General features: G+C 44.7%; 1 protein-coding gene across 1 annotated transcript in view; it reads left to right on the top strand.

Moving 5' to 3' along the window:
- The first annotated feature begins 342 nt into the window (after positions 1–342).
- The window catches only part of LOC134290955 (uncharacterized), a 30,387-nt gene continuing 10,872 nt past the window's right edge, over positions 343–19,857 (top strand). The window contains exons 1-2 of the mRNA XM_062858188.1: positions 343–439; positions 507–4,388. Coding sequence (XP_062714172.1) covers positions 343–439; positions 507–4,388 — 3,979 coding nt within the window. The remainder of the gene's footprint in view (positions 440–506; positions 4,389–19,857) is intronic.

Here is a 19,857-nt window from a genome sequence, read left to right as displayed (position 1 = left end):
GGTTCCGTTTTGTTCCCAGATTGACAAGACAGCAACATTCTGTTTTCGGCAATATTGTTCAGAACTACAACCACTTCCTGGTGATGGATTTCATAGTTTCGAATTTCCCCACCACGTGGCGCTAGGGTACATAGTGACTTCCGGTACGACTTTGGTGTGATATAGCACGAGTTTGAAGTCAGATCAGAAGGTACGATCTTCGGCAAAGTTGTTCAGGACTTTGAGTACTTTCAGGGGATGGAGAACATAGTTCCCAATTTCACTACCACGTGGCACTAGTGTACACTGCTATTTCCGGTACGACTTTGGTGAGATATGGCACGAAATTGAAGCAAGATAAAAATGTACGATCTTCGACAAGGACTACACGTACTTCCAGTTCCGACCGTCTCCATCACGTGGCGCTTGTGTGTACATACCAACTTCCGGTACGAACTTGGTAACATATTGAACGCCTATTTCAAGCCTGATAGAAAGGTAAAAATATTCAAGATTACGTGCATTAGGTGATTCGACTTTGCTGGAGAGTTCAATTGCCAAGCAGCTGGGTCTATCTGGGCCAGCAGCTCCACTTTGTATGCAGTGGACGAATGGAGTGCGGCGAACTGAAGAGGATTCCGAGCGGGTTCAGTTAGAGATATCTGGAAATGGTCGAAAGCGCTACAATTTGAGTGACGTTCACACGGTGTCGAGTCTGGATCTGCCGCGGCAGACTATGGACTTCGAGCAACTCCAAACGAAGTTTCCGCACTTGAAGGGGTTGCCCATCACGAGCTACGAGGCAGCAGTGCCGGGGATACTCATCGGTTTGGACAACACCCAGCTGAAGACAACTCTGAAACTCCGCGAAAGTAGCAGCGATGAACCCGTAGCAGCGAAAACGCGGCTTGGCTGGACGTTATTCGGTAAAACTGGAAAATCGGAAGCGTCGTCATCTCACCGAGTTTTGCACATCTGCCAGCAATCAACGGATACAGATCTTCACGAGTTGGTGAAAAGCTTCTTCGCGATCGAAGGAACCGGAGCTGAGGCGAACACAGTGGTCGAATCGAAAATGGAGAGACGAGCTCGGGAGATTATGGAGGCCACTACAGTACGTACGAATTCGGGAAAATTCGAAACAGGACTTCTCTGGAGGTTCGACAAGATAGCATTTCCCGATAGCAGACCAATGGCTGAGAGAAGGCTGCGGTGTCTCGAGACTCGACTGTCGAAGAAGCCAGCACTCTACGAAAACGTGCGGAAACAAATGGTCGACTACGTCAACAAAGGTTATGCTCATAAAGCTACCAAAGAAGAGCTGGAGACAACTAAATCATGTCAAGCATGGTATTTACCACTGGGCGTGGTAAGCAACCCAAAAAAGCCGGAGAAAGTTCGTATTGTGTGGGACGCTGCAGCTTCAGTTAAGGGAGTTTCATTGAACTCGGTTCTCCTCAAAGGACCGGATCTTCTGCAGTCTCTACCGACAGTTTTATGCCGATTCCGACAACGGGAGGTTGCCATCAACGCGGATATCAGAGAGATGTTTCATCAGGTGTACATTCGACCGGAGGACCGCCAAGCCCAACGATTCCTTTGGCGAAACAATTCGACGGAACCGATGGAAGTATTCGTTATGGATGTTGCTATATTTGGCGCAACGTGTTCACCGTGTTCTGCGCAGTTTGCAAAGAATCTCAACGCTAGCGAGCATGCGACGGAATTTCCAAGGGCTGCAACTGCAGTAGTCGAAAATCATTATGTTGACGACTACTTAGATAGTACGGATACCGTCAACCAGGCAATACAGTTGGCAACAGAGGTAAAATGGATACATCAGCGAGGAGGCTTCGAACCTCGGAACTGGCTGTCTAACCGCAAGGAAGTATTGGAGAAGCTAGGCGAGGAATCACCAGATGCGTCGAAGAACTTCGTGATGGGTAAAGGCTGTACGTCAGAGCGTGTTTTGGGCATGATTTGGCTACCGCAGGAGGACGTCTTCTCCTTCGCTATCGATTTCCGGAAAGATCTGGATCGGCTTCTAGGCAGCGACATCTACCCCACCAAAAGAGAACTGTTAAGCCTTGTGATGAGTATATTCGATCCTCTTGGGCTTGCGGCAAACTATATCATTCATGGCAAGATGTTGGTGCAAGACGTGTGGCGCACGAATACAGCATGGGATGAGAAGATACCGGATGAAATCTTCCCGACGTGGCAACGATGGGTCCAGTCGCTCCGTGAGCTGACACAGTTTCGCATTGACCGCTGCTACTTTCCGGGATACACTCCTAAGGCACTGGAAACTTTGGAACTACATGTGTTCGTCGACGCAAGCGTATCAGCGTATGCTGCGGTGGCCTACTTCCGCATAGTGGATCGTGGGACGGTCAGGTGTAGCCTCGTGTCGTCGAAGACCAAAGTAGCGCCGATCAAACAACTCTCCGTGCCTAGACTGGAACTGCAGGCTGCAGTTCTAGGAACGAGGTTAATGAAGTCCATCATCAGTAGTCACACGCTTTCGATCAACAGAAAGGTATTTTGGAGTGATTCCAATACCGTCCTAGCTTGGCTCCGTTCAGATCAGCGTAGATTTCACCAATTCGTGGCGTTCAGGATTGGCGAGATTCAGGAGGAAACGGACGTTTCAGAGTGGAGAAAGGTGCCGTCAGGATGGAACGTAGCAGATGATGCCACGAAGTGGGGCAATGGTCCGAAAGCTTTGAACAGCAGCAGATGGGTGCAAGGACCAGAGTTTCTCCACAAGGACGAATCAGAATGGCCAGAACAAAAAAGTGACTGGATCACCGATGAGCAATTGCGAGCAACCGTGACCATCCATCGTCAGGCTGAACCAGAACGAATTATAGAGTTTGATCGTTTCTCTAAATGGGAAAGGTTGGTACGTGCAGTAGGGTACGTTCTGCGATTCCGCAGCAATCTCCAGAAAAGATTACGTAAGCAGCAGTTACCCGGCACCATCAGTCTAAGTAGCGAGGAGTTGTTGGAAGCAGAAAGGATGATAATCCGCTCTCTCCAACGAGAAGTATTTTCCGAGGAATATGCCATACTGGATTCAAAACAACAGTCTGAGAATGATGAGCCCAAGACGGTAAAGAAGACCAGTAAAATCTACAAGTTGTGCCCTTTCGTCGGAGTTGACGGCGTACTACGGAAGGACGGGCGCATCGGTGCCGCTCCATGGCTTACTATTGAGGCTAAATTTCCAGCCATCCTTCCGAAAGCTCACTACGTAACGGAATTAGTTGTCGACGAGATCCACCGAAAATTCGGACATTCTAACAACGAGACCGTCGTCAATGAGATCAGACAAAGGTATCATGTGTCCGAACTCAGAGCTGTCGTAAGAAGAGTAGCCCAGCGCTGTCAACGATGTAAGATGCGGAAAGCAACCCCTCTACCACCCCGAATGAGTTCTTTACCAGAGGTGCGTCTAACTCCTTACGTCAAGCCGTTTACCTACACCGGTCTTGACTATTTTGGTCCACTTTCGGTGAGGATAGGACGAAGTCATGCAAAGCGATGGGTGGCATTGTTCACATGCCTTACAACAAGAGCCGTTCATTTAGAGTTAGCGTACACTCTATCCACGGAATCATGCAAGATGGCTGTACGGCGATTCGTGGCTCGCCGTGGAGCTCCAATGGAGATATACTCTGATCAAGGTACAAACTTCCAGGGAGCCCGAAAAGAGCTGAATGAACAAGTTCGACGGATAAATTGCGAGTTGTCTTCAACGTTCACCAATGCAATAACTAAGTGGAAGTTGAACCCCCCGTACGCCCCTCATATGGGGGGCATATGGGAAAGATTGGTCCGATCGGTGAAGTGTGGACTAGCAGCCATGGAGATTTCAAGGAATGCGGATGAGGAAACGCTTCTTACAGCGCTTGCTGAAGTGGAGTCTATGGTGAATACGCGTCCCCTGACCTATTTACCGTTAGATGCAGCAGAGGATGAGGCGCTCACACCGAACCACTTCCTTCTTCTCAGTTCCAACGGTGTTTGTCAGCCGGCGGCCGCCCCTCAGGACGAAAGGTCAGCGCTACGGTCTAACTGGAACCACGTTCGGGTCATGTTGGACAGGTTCTGGAAGAGGTGGATTAGAGAATACATCCCGGTAATAGCGAAGCAGTCCAAGTGGTTCGGCGAAGTGAAGCCACTAAAGGTCGGCGACCTGGTGGTTTCCGTGAATGAGAACGTGAGGAACAGCTGGGACCGAGGAGTAGTTATCAACGTATATCCAGGGAAAGATGGAAGGATCAGACGGACAGACGTGAGAACGGCAGCCGGTGTATTTCTACGGCCTGTGACTCAGCTAGCGGTCTTGGATGTGCTGGATAAAGGTGGTATAGCTGAAGAAACTACCAGCAATACGGGGTGGGGTATGTGAGCGACAGTAGAAGACCCCTCGTCACCGGTTATCACACGCAGCTCTCGGTCGACCGTGATCATGAATCAGACAAGAATGATGTCATGTAAGCTGTCATTATCACTTTGATAGATGTTCATTATTAACGAAAAAGTCTAATCAAAAACGAAGAACAGTGAAACACGTTAAAATTGAATTTCTTTATTATTTGCTAATTTTCTTGTAAGTATTAAATAAATATTGAAATTGAGCACAAATACTAATTAAATAAATAGTTTACAAGGACACTGATATTATACAAACTACTTGTTACACGAAGACGGGTTGTAAACGAAGAAGACTAGATAATGTAAGTAAAACAAACTATTGAACTTTAAAACTAATAACCAAACAAACAATAAATATTTCAGCTTAAAGCTTACTCTGAACAAATAGACGAGTTTGCCTTTGAGACGTCCGAACGACTTCACCGTCACGGTAACACCTGGGGTAATACGCATCCCCGGGTCAAAACGCCCACATGCTATTTCCATATATAAGTGAAGTTCCATTCGATGCAAGCAAACTAGACGTAAAATCGAGCCGGATAAGCCCAAGAATGCAAATAATATTCGAATGAAAAGCGTGGAAAACGATGATTTTCCACATTTGGAAAAAATGTCTAATTTGAAGCGCACGCAATTTAAGCAATTGCGCGCTGATTATATGGAATCAACCTATGACCTACCATTCCTACCCCTACTCCTATTCCTATTACTCCTTCCATTTGCTGTCGTAAATTGTAAGATGGAGCCGCCTGGTATTTCATTGGAATTCAAAGCGGAAAATGCCAGAGGTTGTATTGGCCCACCTCAAGGTGCGTTTTGCCCCCAACAGTTTTTCAGCACCCGAAACGTAACACTTTTTTAAATTGTTAATTTGATTCGGTAAAATTGATATTACGTGGACCAAAAGTTGGCGTCCCTTAGTAAAATAATTAAACTAACTTTCCAAACGCAAGACACCCATAAAAACATCTTAATCTTAGCTATAGGGCCACGTTTGCTTAGGGGGTGCATATTACCCCACCTTCTCCAAAGTAACTTCAGGCACCTTTTTGAAGAGATGTGCAAAATTCAGACCAGATAGGGACTTCTTTGACTCGCTCAGAAGATTCCTCTGAGTGGAATTTCTCTGGAAATTTTTCAATGGATTCCTCCAGGAATTCCTCAAAATATTGCTTAGGCTACGATTTAAACGGCTACGCAGTCTTTTAATTTGGGAAAACGAGGTTTCCCAAATTAAAAGACTGCGTAGCCGTTTAAATCGTAGATTAAAATCCTCAGTCGATCCTCCAGAAGAGATATTGCTTAGGAAATTCCTCTTCCAAGGACTCTTGTGAATATTCTTCTAGAATTCATTTAGGGATCCCGTTGAAATTCCACTAGGGATTTCTTGTAGAACATTCTTCCAGAGATGTTTCAGGAAAAAGTTAAAGAATGCATACAGATTTTTCCAGATATTCGGAAATTTCTTCAAAATTCCTCCATGTTTTTTATCAGGGTTTGCTTCGGAAATGTTTGCAGTGATTTCTGTGCCAAATTCTTCCAGGGATTCTATCGGGAATTCCTCTAGTGATTTTTTTTGGGGCATTCTTTTAGCGATCCATTCTGGACTATTTCCAAGATTTCTTCCGGGTATTTCTCTGGTGATTTGGGATTCTTTCCAGGGATTCAAGAGTTTTTCCAGGGATTTCTTCACAAATTCATCCAGGCATACCTTTTGGACTTTCTACAGGGAGTATTTGATAGAGATTCTGGAATTTCTCTGGAAGCCCCTTTGTGTTTTCCTTCATGCACCCATCCTCTCTAGCGCTTTCTACGCTCCATACAAATTTAAAAATTTTGTATGGACAGAAGTATACGAGGGGGGAGGGGGGTCTGAGATGGCCAAATTTTGGTCTACATGGTTTATGAACAGTCCCTTAGACATTCGCGGAGAGTATTTTTGACAGAAATTTTCTGTACATATTCCTGGGAATACTCTCAAAATCTTCCTGAAATTATCCTTGATCCTCGATCTTTGAAGCTAGGCTCGTACCTTTCTATCTGGCATCAATCTTGTAATATATCTCTTTTTTGCCTATCGATACTTACCGTGTTTATTAATTTTCAAACATCATCTAACATTTTTTGCAATTTAATTTTTTTTGAAAGTGTAAAATATTTTTAAACCATGTGTTTAATATTTTTGAAAGTCCCGGTTATATGATTGGCACGGTAAAGGCTGGGTATACTGCGCAATTCAGATCCCATTGTGATCCACTAGCCTCTGCCCAGCACCTCCTATCCCTACCTCCACGCAAAACAGGCCGGAAACTATAAGCAACCTTAGGGAAGATCGGGTAACCAACCCCGGTGGGAAATTTGGTCGTAGGCTGACAGGGAAGGGGGGGTTTGCTTCGGCAAACCTGAGCGCCTGTTCTCCAGGAGGAGCGGCTCACAACAGCGTCTGATCCCCATGCTAGGGGCGGCTGATCTACGTCCGAGTGCCAGGGAAGGACTCTAAGCTAAACTGTGTACTATGGTCCTCCGGAAAGTAGGGGGTTGGTGTCAGGCCCTACGAGCCAGCCGTAAAAAAACCATTGTAACGGAAAATCAGCAACAGAATAATACGAACCGAAACCAACGGCAACGACCCCAGCGAACAAAAATGACTTGCGATTGGAAACTCGGTACGTGGAACTGCCGATCTCTCAACTTCATTGGGAGCACCCGAATACTCGCCGATCTACTGAAGGACCGCGGGTTCGGCATCGTAGCGCTGCACGAGGTGTGTTGGACAGGATCCATGGTGCGAACGTTTAGAGGTAATCATACCATCTACCAGAGCTGCGACAGCACACGCGAGCTGGGAACAGCTTTCATCGTGATGGGTGATATGCAGAGGCGCGTGATCCGTTAGTGGCCGATCGACGAAAGAATGTGCCGGTTGAGGATCAAGGGCCGATTCTTCAACTTCAGCATAATAAACGTGCACAGCCCACACTCTGGAAGTACTGATGATGACAAGGACGCATTTTACGCGCAGCTCGAACGCGAGTACGATCGCTGCTCAAGCCACGACGTCAAGATCATCATAGGAGATTTGAACGCTCAGGTAGGCCAGGAAGAGGACGATTGGTAAGTTCAGCGCCCACCAGCAAACGAACGAAAACGGCCTACGACTCATTGATTTCGCTGCCTCCAAAAATATGGCCATACGTAGCACATTTTTCCAACACAGCCTCCCTTATCGTTACACCTGGAGATCACCACAGCAGACGTAATCTCAAATCAACCACGTTCTGATTGACGGACGGCACTTCTCCAACATTATCGACGTCAGGACCTATCGTGGCGCCAACATCGACTCCGACCACTATCTGGTGATGGTCAAACTGCGCCCAAAACTCTCCGTCATCAACAATGTACGGTACCGGCGACCGCCACGGTACAACCTAGAGCGACTGAAACAACCGGATGTCGCCTCAGCATACGCGCAGAATCTCGAAGACGCGTTGCCAGACGAGGGCGAGCTCGATGAGGCCCCTCTAGAGGACTGCTGGAGTACAGTGAAAGCAGCCATCAACGACGCAGCCGAGAGCACCATCGGGTACGTGGAACGGAATCGACGGAACGAATGGTTCGACGAAGAGTGCAGAACGGTTTTGGAGGAGAAGAACGCAGCGAGGGCGGTAATGCTGCAGCAAGGGACTCGACAGAACGTGGAACGTTATAAACAGAAGCGGAAACAGTAGACCCGCCTCTTTCGGGAGAAAAAGCGCCGCCTGAAAGAAGCGGAGTGTGAAGAAATGGAACTGCTGTGTCGGTCCCAAGAAACACGGAAGTTCTATCAGAAGCTCAACGCATCCTGCAACGGCTTCGTGCCGCGAGCCGAAATATGCAGGGATAAAGACGGAGGCCTCTTGACGAACGGACGTGAGGTGATCGAAAGTGGAAGCAGCACTTCGATCAGCACCTGAATGGCGTGGAGAACGTAGGCATGGGAGACCGCGGCAACGGAGGAAACGACGACGCCAGTGCAGCGGAGGACGGAAATGAACCAACTCCCACGCTGAGGGAAGTTAAGGCTGCCATTCACCAGCTCAAAACCAACAAAGCAGCTGGTAAGGATGGTATCGCAGCTGAATTCATCAATATGGGCCCAGAAAAGTTGACCACCTGTCTGCATCGGCTGATAGTCAGGATCTGGGAAATCGAACAGCTACCGGAGGAGTGGAAGGAAGGGGTAATCTGCCCCATTCACAAGAAAGGCGACCATTTGGAATGTGAGAACTTCAGGGCGATCACTATTTTGAATGCTGCCTACAAAGTGCTATACCAGATCATCTTCCGTCGTCTGTCACCTAAAACGAATGAGTTCGTGGGAAGTTATCAGGCCGGCTTCATCGACGGCCGGTCGACAACGGACCAGATCTTTACCGTACGGCAAATCCTCCAGAAATGCCGTGAATACCAGGTCCCAACGCATCACTTGTTCATCGACTTCAAAGCGGCATACGACAGTATCGACCGCGCAGAGCTATGGAGAATCATGGACGAAAACGGCTTCCATGGTAAGCTGATTAGACTGATTAAAGCAACGATGGACGGTGTGCAAAACTGCGTAAGGGTTTCGGGTGAACTATCCAGCTCATTCGAATCTCGCCGGGGACTGCGACAAGGTGATGGACTCTCATGCCTACTCTTCAACATCACTCTGGAAAAGGTGATGCGACGAGCCGGGCTCAACAGCCGGGGAACGATTTTCACAAAATACGGTCAATTTGTGTGCTTTGCGGACGACATGGACATTATTGCCAGAACATTTGGAACGGTTACAGAGCTGTACAGTGTACACCCGCCTGAAACGCGAAGCAGCAAAGGTCGGTGAATGCCTCAAAAATAAAGTACATGTTGGTAGGCGGAACCGAAAACGACCGGATCCGTCTGGGTGGTAATGTTACGATAGGCGGGGATACCTTCGAGGAGGAATTCGTCTACCTCGGATGGCCTACTGAGTCTATCTTACTGACGGCTGACAATAAAGTGAGTCGTGAAATTCGAAGCCGCATCATCAGCGGAAGTCGGGCATCGTACACAAATTACGTAACGCTATAGAGGGAGGGGGAGTCTAGCTCAGCGTTACGACCCATACAAAAAAATGACTTTTCATACAAAAAGCGTTACATGGGGGGAGGGAGGGGTCTGGAATGGTCAACTTTGCGTTACGTAATTAGTGTACCATGCCCTACGGGCTCCAGAAGAAACTGTGGTCGAAAAAGATTCACCCACGCACCAAATGCACCACGTACAAAACGCTAATAAGAGCGGTGGTTCTCTACGGACACGAGACATGGACCATGCTCGAGGAGGACCTGCAAGCACTCGGAGTTTTCGAGCGACGCGTGCTTAGGACGATTTTTGGTAGTGTGCAGGAGAACGTTGTGTGGCGGAGAAGGATGAATCACGAGCTCGCTGCACTCTACGGCGAAGTCAGCATCCAGAAGGTGACCAAAGCTGGAAGGATACGCGTGGGCAGGGCATGTTACAAGAATGCCGGACAACAACCCTGCAAAGCTGGTGTTTGCAACGGATCCGGTTGGCACAAGAAGGCGTGGAGCGCAGAGAGCACGATGGGCGGACCAGGTGGAGCGTGACTTGGCGAGCATTGGGCGCGACCGAGGATGGAGAGCGGCAGCCACAAACCGAGTATTGCTGCGTACTATTGTTGATTATGTCTTGTCTTAAATGTGATGTTGAACAAATAAATGTATGTATGTATATACCTGAAAAATCAGAAAATCCGGCGGTGTGAATTAATAAATCTTGGCAGCACATATCTGTCAGTTTCGGAGACTAAATTAGATTAATATGGGTACTAGGCCGTAGTAGGGGGCTTTTGTCCTAGTTAAGTTTTTTGCGACCGAGTTGAGCAGGGACACTCTTTGAATGCCTCGATTACTTCCATTCGATTAAAGAAGCCGTATCACGAAAAGACTCAATTAGAGACGTGTTTATCAGAGCTGATTCGAAGCATGATGAGATGACATTTCGCAAACCAATAGAAAGGCGCCCTTCTGCGATACCTTCCGACTTCGAGTTCTACTATTCGCAACATGTCGTGTGGAAATTTCAATTCACCATTATTAGCAACTTCTTCTGAACTCAATCCTGCAGTCAGCGAAACGGTGGCGCTACTTCCTATGCATATGCATCGATTCACAGCAGGTTCGATCTCGGAAGACGACTCGAGGGGGTTTTTCAGATTTTTCATCATGCTTGCCTGCAGAGTTTATCTGCATTATTCCAAACGACGGACAGCAAGCTGCATTGTCAATTTGTAGTTTGTTATTATTCCCCCCCCCCATCCCTTTTGGGTGAGGCGGCTGCTGCTGCTGCTATCTGATCGCTACCGTTACCTACCGGACTGGGATGCTTCTGGGTGGAAAATTTGATCCCCCACTGGGGTCCGTCCGGGGTTGGAGTTCCTTCGGGCTTCATTGTCATTGCTGGTTTACTGCATTGTGTCGATTTTGTTTCGATTTGTCATCAGCTATATTGCTGGTCCTGCAGCAGCACTCGTCTAATGGCTAACCCTTCCCCCTTTGGGAGGAATATCGTTGGTCAGTGTGCATAGCTATGAACAGGAGAGCGAGAAAAAATGGAGTAAGGTGCAGTGCTACATCTATTCATAAGGTATGCACACAGCAAAATCTAGCCACCGCATTTTGGATAGAATTTTTACAATTTTCAACGAATCGTGGCAACCTATGGCGCAAATGAAAGCTTATTGTGTAAGGAATCGAAAAATATTTACTTCGGAAGATATTTACACATTGTGTTTAAAATAGAGTCAAGGGAACCACAAGTCCTCGAAAAGTTTTTGCACAAACGTGCTGAAAATCTGACAATGTACATTAAAACGACCGTCCCCGCAGACTTAAGTTAGCTTTCAAGTATTCGGTTCTACACATCATTACAACGTGGAAAGGTTGCAGATTAACCTAAGGCCAAGAAATAATCAAAGTTTAGCAAGAAATGCATAGTTTGGTCAACAATATGAATTTGTGGTTTGAAAAACCGAACTATCAAAAATACATGTACAACAAATCAATTTTTTCACTACGGGAAATGTCGGTAAAAATGGCTGGCATCCCTTTTTTAAAAGCTTAGATATTGTGTATTGATTTGGATTGATTTTTGTGCCCTGCTTATGGCGGGAAATCCTTGCGTTTGTATGCGGAAAACTATGTGGAAATTGTACCGCATTTTTTCTAAAATCGTAAAATTTCATACACCTCACAATTCAACCCAATTAAACAATATTGAGTAACCATGAATTGGAACCTTCCAAAAATGTCAAGAAAGACAGCTTTAATCGAAAAATAAGATTGATTTTGACACAAAGGTGGTAAAAATTTCTTGGCAAGCGATCGAAGGTACTGTGCAAAACTTTACGCAAGGACTCAAGCGCAAAGCTTGAGATGACGGATATAATAAGTCCAATCAACAATGTCTTGATATTGATTTAAAGTAAATTAATGCTTTTTATGATGAAATGCTTCTGGTTTGGGAATAAGTTAGAATGCATTATTACTGCTTGATTTTCTTTGGCTAGATTTTGCTGTGCGCATACCTTATACTTATAGAGCACATATAGAATGGGGTAAAATATCCATTAGGATGAACAATGGTGGTGATGCTACATTCTAGAACGGAGTCATTCTTTAAGTACTAAGCTATTTAATGTTTTTAATGTTTTGTCAAGTTAGTATCTCAGTAAGATGATAGCAATAAACAGATAACATACGTAAAACTCCAGTGGAACAAGTGTCGAATCATACTTATATCTTCCTACAATTCCATTCCTCTTTATATCCAACAGAAATAGCCCTTTCCAGGAAACCTTCTGGAAGAGTATCCCAGTGATGATTTTGTTCAGTTTTTTAGGACGAGTTGTCATACTGCTCCGATTAGGCATGGGCTATTCTATTCTGTACCGAAATCAAAGTCAACCAACAAAAAGAATCCCCACCCGGAAACGAACCGATAATGGCAACCGGACAGGGTCACTTCAAACGTATTCCACACGTATCCGTTCGATCCGGTACGGTCCCGGTGCGGTGTGTGCGAGGTTGATATTGTCCCTTTTGTTGTGAATCAACCGGCTTGGATTAGTCGGTGGTGCCAATCGGAAGTCACCAATAACGAGCAGATGGAAGTTTTCTTTTTTTATGAACCGGACAATTGGTTTCTTTTGATCAAAAACCGTGCCGTTTGGATGGTACATGGTATGAATCACTGATAATTTTCCAATCAACTGGTTCTGATATGGACGTGCTATAGATAATGATTGTGACATGCGAAAGAGATACATTTTTTTTTCTAAAAAGTATTGCACAGGAACCTCTATTTTTGCCATTGGCATTTTTTTAAGTTGGTGAATACCATACCACATGTTAGCATGATGGTTCAGTTCACTACCAGAAATGTGTTAATGAAACTATGAAGAAATCCGACCATAAATTAAAAACAGATTACTCTCATGACGTTAGAAAAAATCTCTTTCATGCAAAATTTCGACGTGAACCATCCAGAAATGTTCACCAGTAAACTTGTTTATAATTCTCTTATCCATGAGGAGTTCCCAACATGTTTTTTTTTACAATTCCAGCGGAAACTCCTTAGCATCAAACAAAAAAAAATCAAAAAGTCTCATGAAACCAACAAAAATTGGGGTTCCGCACACCAATTTAGGAATTTCCAATTCTTTCGATTTTTGAGGATGTTATAAACTAAGAACATCTCGTAAATCCTAAAAATATCTAGAGATTACTGCCATTACCCAGTACTAGTTTTTTTTTCATAAAAATCATAAAAATACCGATCTCCTTTTCAGTATTTCTGCCCCAAAATTACATTTCACATTTTGGAAATCGCTGGATCAACACCTGGGGGTTTGAGATGAGGCCAATGAGGTTTCATAGGGTTATAGGGTATCTAAAAAAATAGGTTATTGAGAATTTCAATGGCGTTTTAGGGGGGAGGGGCTGGCTTCAGGAGAGTTTAAGATGATTTCAAGGTGTTTTCTGAGGGTATTTGAGGGGGCTTATATCTCTCTCAGGGCGTTTCTAGACGTTTAAGGGGAGTTTCAGAGGGTTTCAGAAAACTGCTGGGCCATACCTGAAATCTCCCGAAAAAACAACCTGAAGCGCCCTTAAGATCCTCTGAAACCACCCCTCGAGGTCCCCGAAACCCCTTCAAACCCCCAGAGGCTCCCTAAAAACGCCCCTGACAAAATATTCAACGCTCTGAAGTTCCCTTGAGACCCTTTGGAGAGACTAAGACCACTAAAACGCCCCTGAGACCCCTTGAAGTACTTCTGAAGCACTTACAGTCAGGATTCGTTATACACGGTGCCACCCACTTTATGCCCACCGCAATATCTCTGTTGTCTTTCGATCAATTCAGTTCGTTTACAACTACGAAAAAAAATATGCTCAATCGGATGTAAGGCAGCCGAAAAATTGCGGTGTGCGTAAAGTACCACCCACCGTGTATAACGAATCCTGACTGTACTCACAAAATGTAAGTTCGCACTTCCGATGGGAAGTGGGTTTCTGGATTTCGAGATGATCTAGCGGCGGGTTTAAAATCGACATCCTCCTAAAATCCCGTGGGATGCCCTGACCCGGAATGGGATCCACTGAAGCCATTCTGAGACCCCCTAAAGCGCCCCGGAGTCCCCCTGGAACACTCCTGAGATCTCCTAAAATGCACCTGAGACTCCACGGAACCATCCTGAAAGCCACAGAAGTCTCTCTGAAACCCCCTGAGACTCCATCAAGTGCCACTGCGGCTCCCTAAACGATACTGAGACGTCCTAAACCGAGAGTCCCTGGAACGCCTCCAAGCCCCTTAAAACAGCTCTGAAACTCCCAGAGACTTCCCCTAAACGCCCCTAAAACCCTTTTGAAACGCCCCTGGGACCACATAGAACACTTTTGAGACCCCTTAAAGTGTCCTTGAGAAACCCTGGGACCCATGAAACCCCTTGACTCCCTCTGGGGTCCCGGAATCCCCTCTGATACCTTCTGGGACTCCTCAGTAACCCTCTGCGATCCACCGAGACCCCCTGAAACGCACCTGGGACCCCCTGCAACGCGCTCTTTTCTCTCCCTATAAATGCCCTCTAGCCTTCGTGCCGTTGCCGTAGTTACCGTTATTTGACTGGAATCTTTTTTTATGCCATTGCTGGCTGGGGGTGCCTAAGTTAAAAAAAAATCATAAAAAGTGCATAAATTAAGTTAGGACTTTATTGAGGAAACTCAGTTCGCGAGAGCAGGTCTTGTTCTTGCTCGTTTAAGACGGAGCCAAGAAGGTTCCCAGAGAGCCCAAAAAAAGGAGATTCCAATGTTGTTACAGGGGCGTCCCAAGGGATTGTTTCAGGGGATTTCAGGCGCTTTTTAAGGGCATTCCATCATGAGATAACGGGGGTTTCAGGGGCGTTCTAATAGTATTATGGGAGTTCCAGTGGAGTGTCTAGGGTCTTTAAGAGTGATTCAGAGGGTTTCAGGTGGTTTCAGGAATGTTTTAAAGGTGTTCCGAGATGTTTAGAAACATCTGATAACATTTCAGATGCATTTCAAGAGGTTTTCAGGTACGTTTCAGGGTGTTCCTAAAGTCTTTAACGACGTTCCAAGGGGTTTCAGGGGCATTTCAATTTGGTAATGATCATATAAAGGACATTTATGGAGGTTTTAGGGGCGTTGCTAGGCATTTCAAGTCAGGGTCGTTTCAGAGGGGTTTCAGGAACAGTTTTTTCTACGTATTTCTGTGGTTTTGGTGCTCAACAGCATAAATAAGGTTGAAAATGATGCAGAATATTTTTTCAGGATATCCTAGGTCATCCAAACTGTTCTTGAGTTTGGATTCTAAAGTCTACCGGTGTAACGACAACTTCTTTCATTATAGAAAGCTACGATTTTTATTCTTTCATGTTCAGTAAGTCTTCTGAAAGTTATTATATCCTAGGTCATCCAAACTGTTCTTGAGTTTGGATTCTAAAGTCTACCGGTGTAACGACAACTTCTTTCATTATAGAAAGCTACGATTTTTATTTTTCATGTTCAGTAAGTCTTCTGAAAGTTATTAGACAGTAAAAGATTAGTCAGAATATCCTATGGCATCCAAACTGTTCGTGAGTTGAGATCCTATAGCCAACACACTTAATTCAGATTGCCGGGATATCAGCATTTTTCCATTCTTTTGCCGAGATTTGCACAGCCGAGTAATCAGCAAACAACAATTTTGCTGAGATCTCAGCAATTTTGACAGTTCATTGCTGAGCTTCGGCAATCGTTTTGCTGAGAGTCAGCTAACAAATGTCACTTTTTACTGGGATATCAGCTGATAGTTTTACTGAGCAGACGGCTGCGCGCGTTTTTGCCGAGCCTGCAAATCTGTTTTGAGTGTGAACGGGAGTTAGTTACTGTACTTCTTTCATCGAACAAAGCTACGATTTGTTTTGTACCGTGTACCATGTACCATTTGTATTGCAACGTTACTCAGTATAGCAAATTTGGCTACTGCTACGAGTGTAGACCTTAAGTTCTGAACTCGTAGGAAGTTTGGCTGACCTGGAATATCCCTATAGTGTCTTCAAATGAAATTTGAGATAAGAGCTTTACGGATCCTAGCAGATTACTCAATGCTATTATTTATGGCGAAAACATATAAAGTTGTTCTTGTAGATTTGAAGGACTTCATTATACACAGCAAAAAAATATGAAAGTTAAACAGCACGTAAATTGAAGATCAACTGAAATTTGCGGCAGAAAAATGTAAATCACCAACATTGAACGTCAACCGAGCAGTCCGCTGCTGGTCAGACGGCTTGTTTACAGATTTTATAGCATATTCGCTTTAAATTTAGATGCATCTGCTATAAATCATGCCAGCCACTCTCCGTCATCAGCTAAACCAGAGGTTCCCAAACTTTTTGCTATCGCGGCGCTCTTTGACATTTCCAAAAATGCACCACAGTTTTTAACGTTTTGCCTTTCTCGTACACCAAGGTGTACCGAAAGGCTATATGTTCACTCCAAAAACGAAAATTTGATAGAGCCTCCGGAGGGGTCAAGTCTTATATACCAATCGACTCAGCTCGACGAATTGAGGTGATGTCTGTGTGTGTGTATGTGTGTGTGTGTGTATGTGTGTGTGTGTGTATGTGTGTGTACAAAAAAACTCACATCACTTTTTAGCAGTAAACCTCAACCGATTTTATTGACCGACGGTTCATTCGACGCGGAATCTGGTCCCATTGTTTCCTATTGAAAATGGTTCAGATCGGTCCAGCCGTTCCGGAGTTATGGCCATTTAGGTGTTCCGGACCGGTATCCCAGGAAGGGGCCAGATATGAAAACGCTACAAACCCATCCATGCGGCACATCAAACTACGGCATTTTCGATAACTTGATGAATGGTAAGCAGAAAAATAGTCTCAGACCATATCTGAACCGGTAGTGTCCCGGAACCGGTTCCGGGTGACCCGCCGGAAGTGACCAAACATAAAAGTGAACTAAACCCACACATGCGACATATCAAACCACGGCTTTTTCGATAACGTGGTGAACAGTAAGCAGGAAAACATTCTCAGACCATATCGGAACCGGTAGTGTTCCGGAACCGGTTGCAAATGTCCCGCCGGAAGTGGCCAAGTATTGAAGTTAACCAAACCCATGCATGCGACATATCAAATAGTGGCTTTTTTGATATCCTGATGAACAGTAAGCAGGATAATATTCTCAGACCATATCTGAACCGGTTGTGTCCCGGAACCGGTTCCGGGTGTCCCGTCGGAAGTGGCCAAATATAAAATTGAAATAAAACCATACATGTGACATATCAAACCACAGCTTTTTCGATAACCTGATGAACAGTAAGCAGGAAAGCATTCTCAGACCATATCGGAACCGGTTCCAGATGTTCCGCCGGAGGTGGCAAAGTATAAAAGTTAATTAAACCCATGCAAGGGACATATCAAATCGTGGCTTTTTTGATATCCTGATGAACAGTAAGCAGGAAAATATTTTCAGAACATATCTGAATCGGTTGTGATCCAGAACCGGTTCCGGGTGTCCCGCCGGAATGGCCAAATATAAAAAGGAACCAAACCCATGCAAGCGACACATCAAATCGCGGATTTTAAGGCATCTTGATTTGACAAAAAAAAAAGTTTCCGGCCATATTGGGGACAACCGGTAGTGTTCCACAACCGATTACACTTGCCCCATCGGAAGTGGTCAAATGTAAAGGAGAACCAAACCCATAAATTCGACGCATTTAATGACTTTTAGGTAAGCTGATGAACGGTTAACAAAAAAAATCATAGACCATACTTTGGAAAACCAATAGTGTGCCGAAACCGGTTCCAGGTGCCCCGACGGAAGTGGTCAAATGTAGAAAAAAAACCAAACGCATACACGCAGCACACTAAATAACGGCTTCTTCGATAACGCGAAGAACGGTCAGCAAGAAAATAGTCTCAGGTCAGTAGTGTTCCGGAACCAGATTCGAGTGCCTCGCCGGAACTGGCGAAATGCACGAATGAACCAAACCCATACATGCATTGCATCAATTTGCGACTTTTTAGGAGAACTGATTAATAATTTGCATAAAACTAGTCTAAGACCACATCAGGGACAATCGGTAAGTGGTAAAATGTGAACCGGAAGTTGTAAATGTGAAATGTCGTACCACAAAACCACGCTAATTCGACAATGATTGCTGTCAAATTACCTGTGTAAATTTTCAATTCGATAAACTAACTCAATTTTAGTTTTGTTTAGATTGTATGATTTGTTTTTGAACACAAATCTTACAGATATTGTGGTGGTACGAATTGATAGCTTGTACATTTTACGATTGTTGGCTTCCGAGGTTCACTGCGGTTGATCACCAAACGGATCAGGTGTCGGAATGTACCAAATTAGAACTTTCAGAAGTAGCAGCTGCACGAGGAGCCGCTGCGGGTGTAAGTAACATCACAATATCGTATCATTCGTATTTACAGTGTATTACACTGTGACATTTGATCATTTTTTTAATTCAACAAATTTCGAATGAGCGGGGTACAAGTTAAAAAGTGTCTTATTAAAGAGTGATGAATACGCGGGGTTTGACAGTACATCAATTAGCAGCTTTTTTGATAACTTCTTCTTCTTCTTTATAGCTCGACGTTCGCATTGGAACTTGGCCTGCCTCTTTTCTACTTAGTGTTCTTTAGAGCACTTCCACAGTTAATAATTGAAGGATTTTCTTTGCCCGCCATTGCATGAATTTGTATATTGTGAGGCAAGTTCAATGATACACTATGCTCAGGAAGTCGAGAAAATGTTCCCGACCGGAACGGGAATCAAACCCGCTGTTTCCGGATTGGCGATTCATAGCCTTAACCACTAGGCCAACTGGAGACCCTTTTTTTTTGATAACACGATGATCGATTCGTAAGTAAAATGGGATACCGGTAACGAAATCTGCGGGAAGTGTGCTTCGCAACCGCACGTCCGGGAAGTGTTTCACAGTGATTCAACCATCCGTGACAAAATGAAGAGTGCTTCTGCACCAATTCTGGACATCCACTGCTCTTGGTCTACCTGTGTGCCTGAACGTTGCCCAACCGCATCCTTTGGAGTACCCTTCCACTAACTACACCTAGAACAACACCCATATCCCCTTGACACCTAGGCCTGAGAGGTCGTAGAACTTTCTACATCTTTCTTAGGTGTCTAACTAACCATCCTTCCATATTCCTCAGCAGTCGCAGGCAACTTTTCTGGCGCATTAAACGTCTCTATCGACAGCCACCCCAGGATGTGTACGGTCGGCTATGCTATGCTATGCTATGCTAACCCCGAGCAGAAAAGAATAACAACTGAATAACATATCAAGGTATTTAATTCTAAATACTATCATACCTTGATATGCCCTTCATTAGGTGGTAATAAGAGGCAAAATAACAAAACTGAATACCTAAATTTTGTATGAATAACACCTCAAAAATAACAAGCCTTGTTATTTTGATACTGAATGCATACCTAACATTTCAAACACACTGCCAAGGGCTGCATCTGTTATCCAAAAGGTATTTAATAACAAAGTAATAACAATTCTTATTATTAAATTGTACATTTTATCGATAGCTCAATTTGTTATTGCGTAGGTATTCAATAACAAAGAAATAATAACCATTACTATTGAGTAGCACATTTTATCGATAGCTCAATTTGCTATCAAGTAGTAACAATAATTGTTAATATAAAATTGGTCATTCTGTGAATATTTCAATTGCTTTTTTTTTAAGAGACGACCAGCCCCAGGCTGAAAGTCTGTATAATAAAGACAAAAATTGCTAGTTGAATTTGAAATTCACAGGCAAAAAAGTATTACAAAGAT

Source organism: Aedes albopictus, chromosome 3 (assembly GCF_035046485.1).
Source record: "Aedes albopictus strain Foshan chromosome 3, AalbF5, whole genome shotgun sequence".
NCBI classification, from domain to species: domain Eukaryota; kingdom Metazoa; phylum Arthropoda; class Insecta; order Diptera; family Culicidae; genus Aedes; species Aedes albopictus.
Note: the sequence above shows the minus strand (reverse complement) of the source record. Positions and strands in the feature narration are given on the sequence as shown.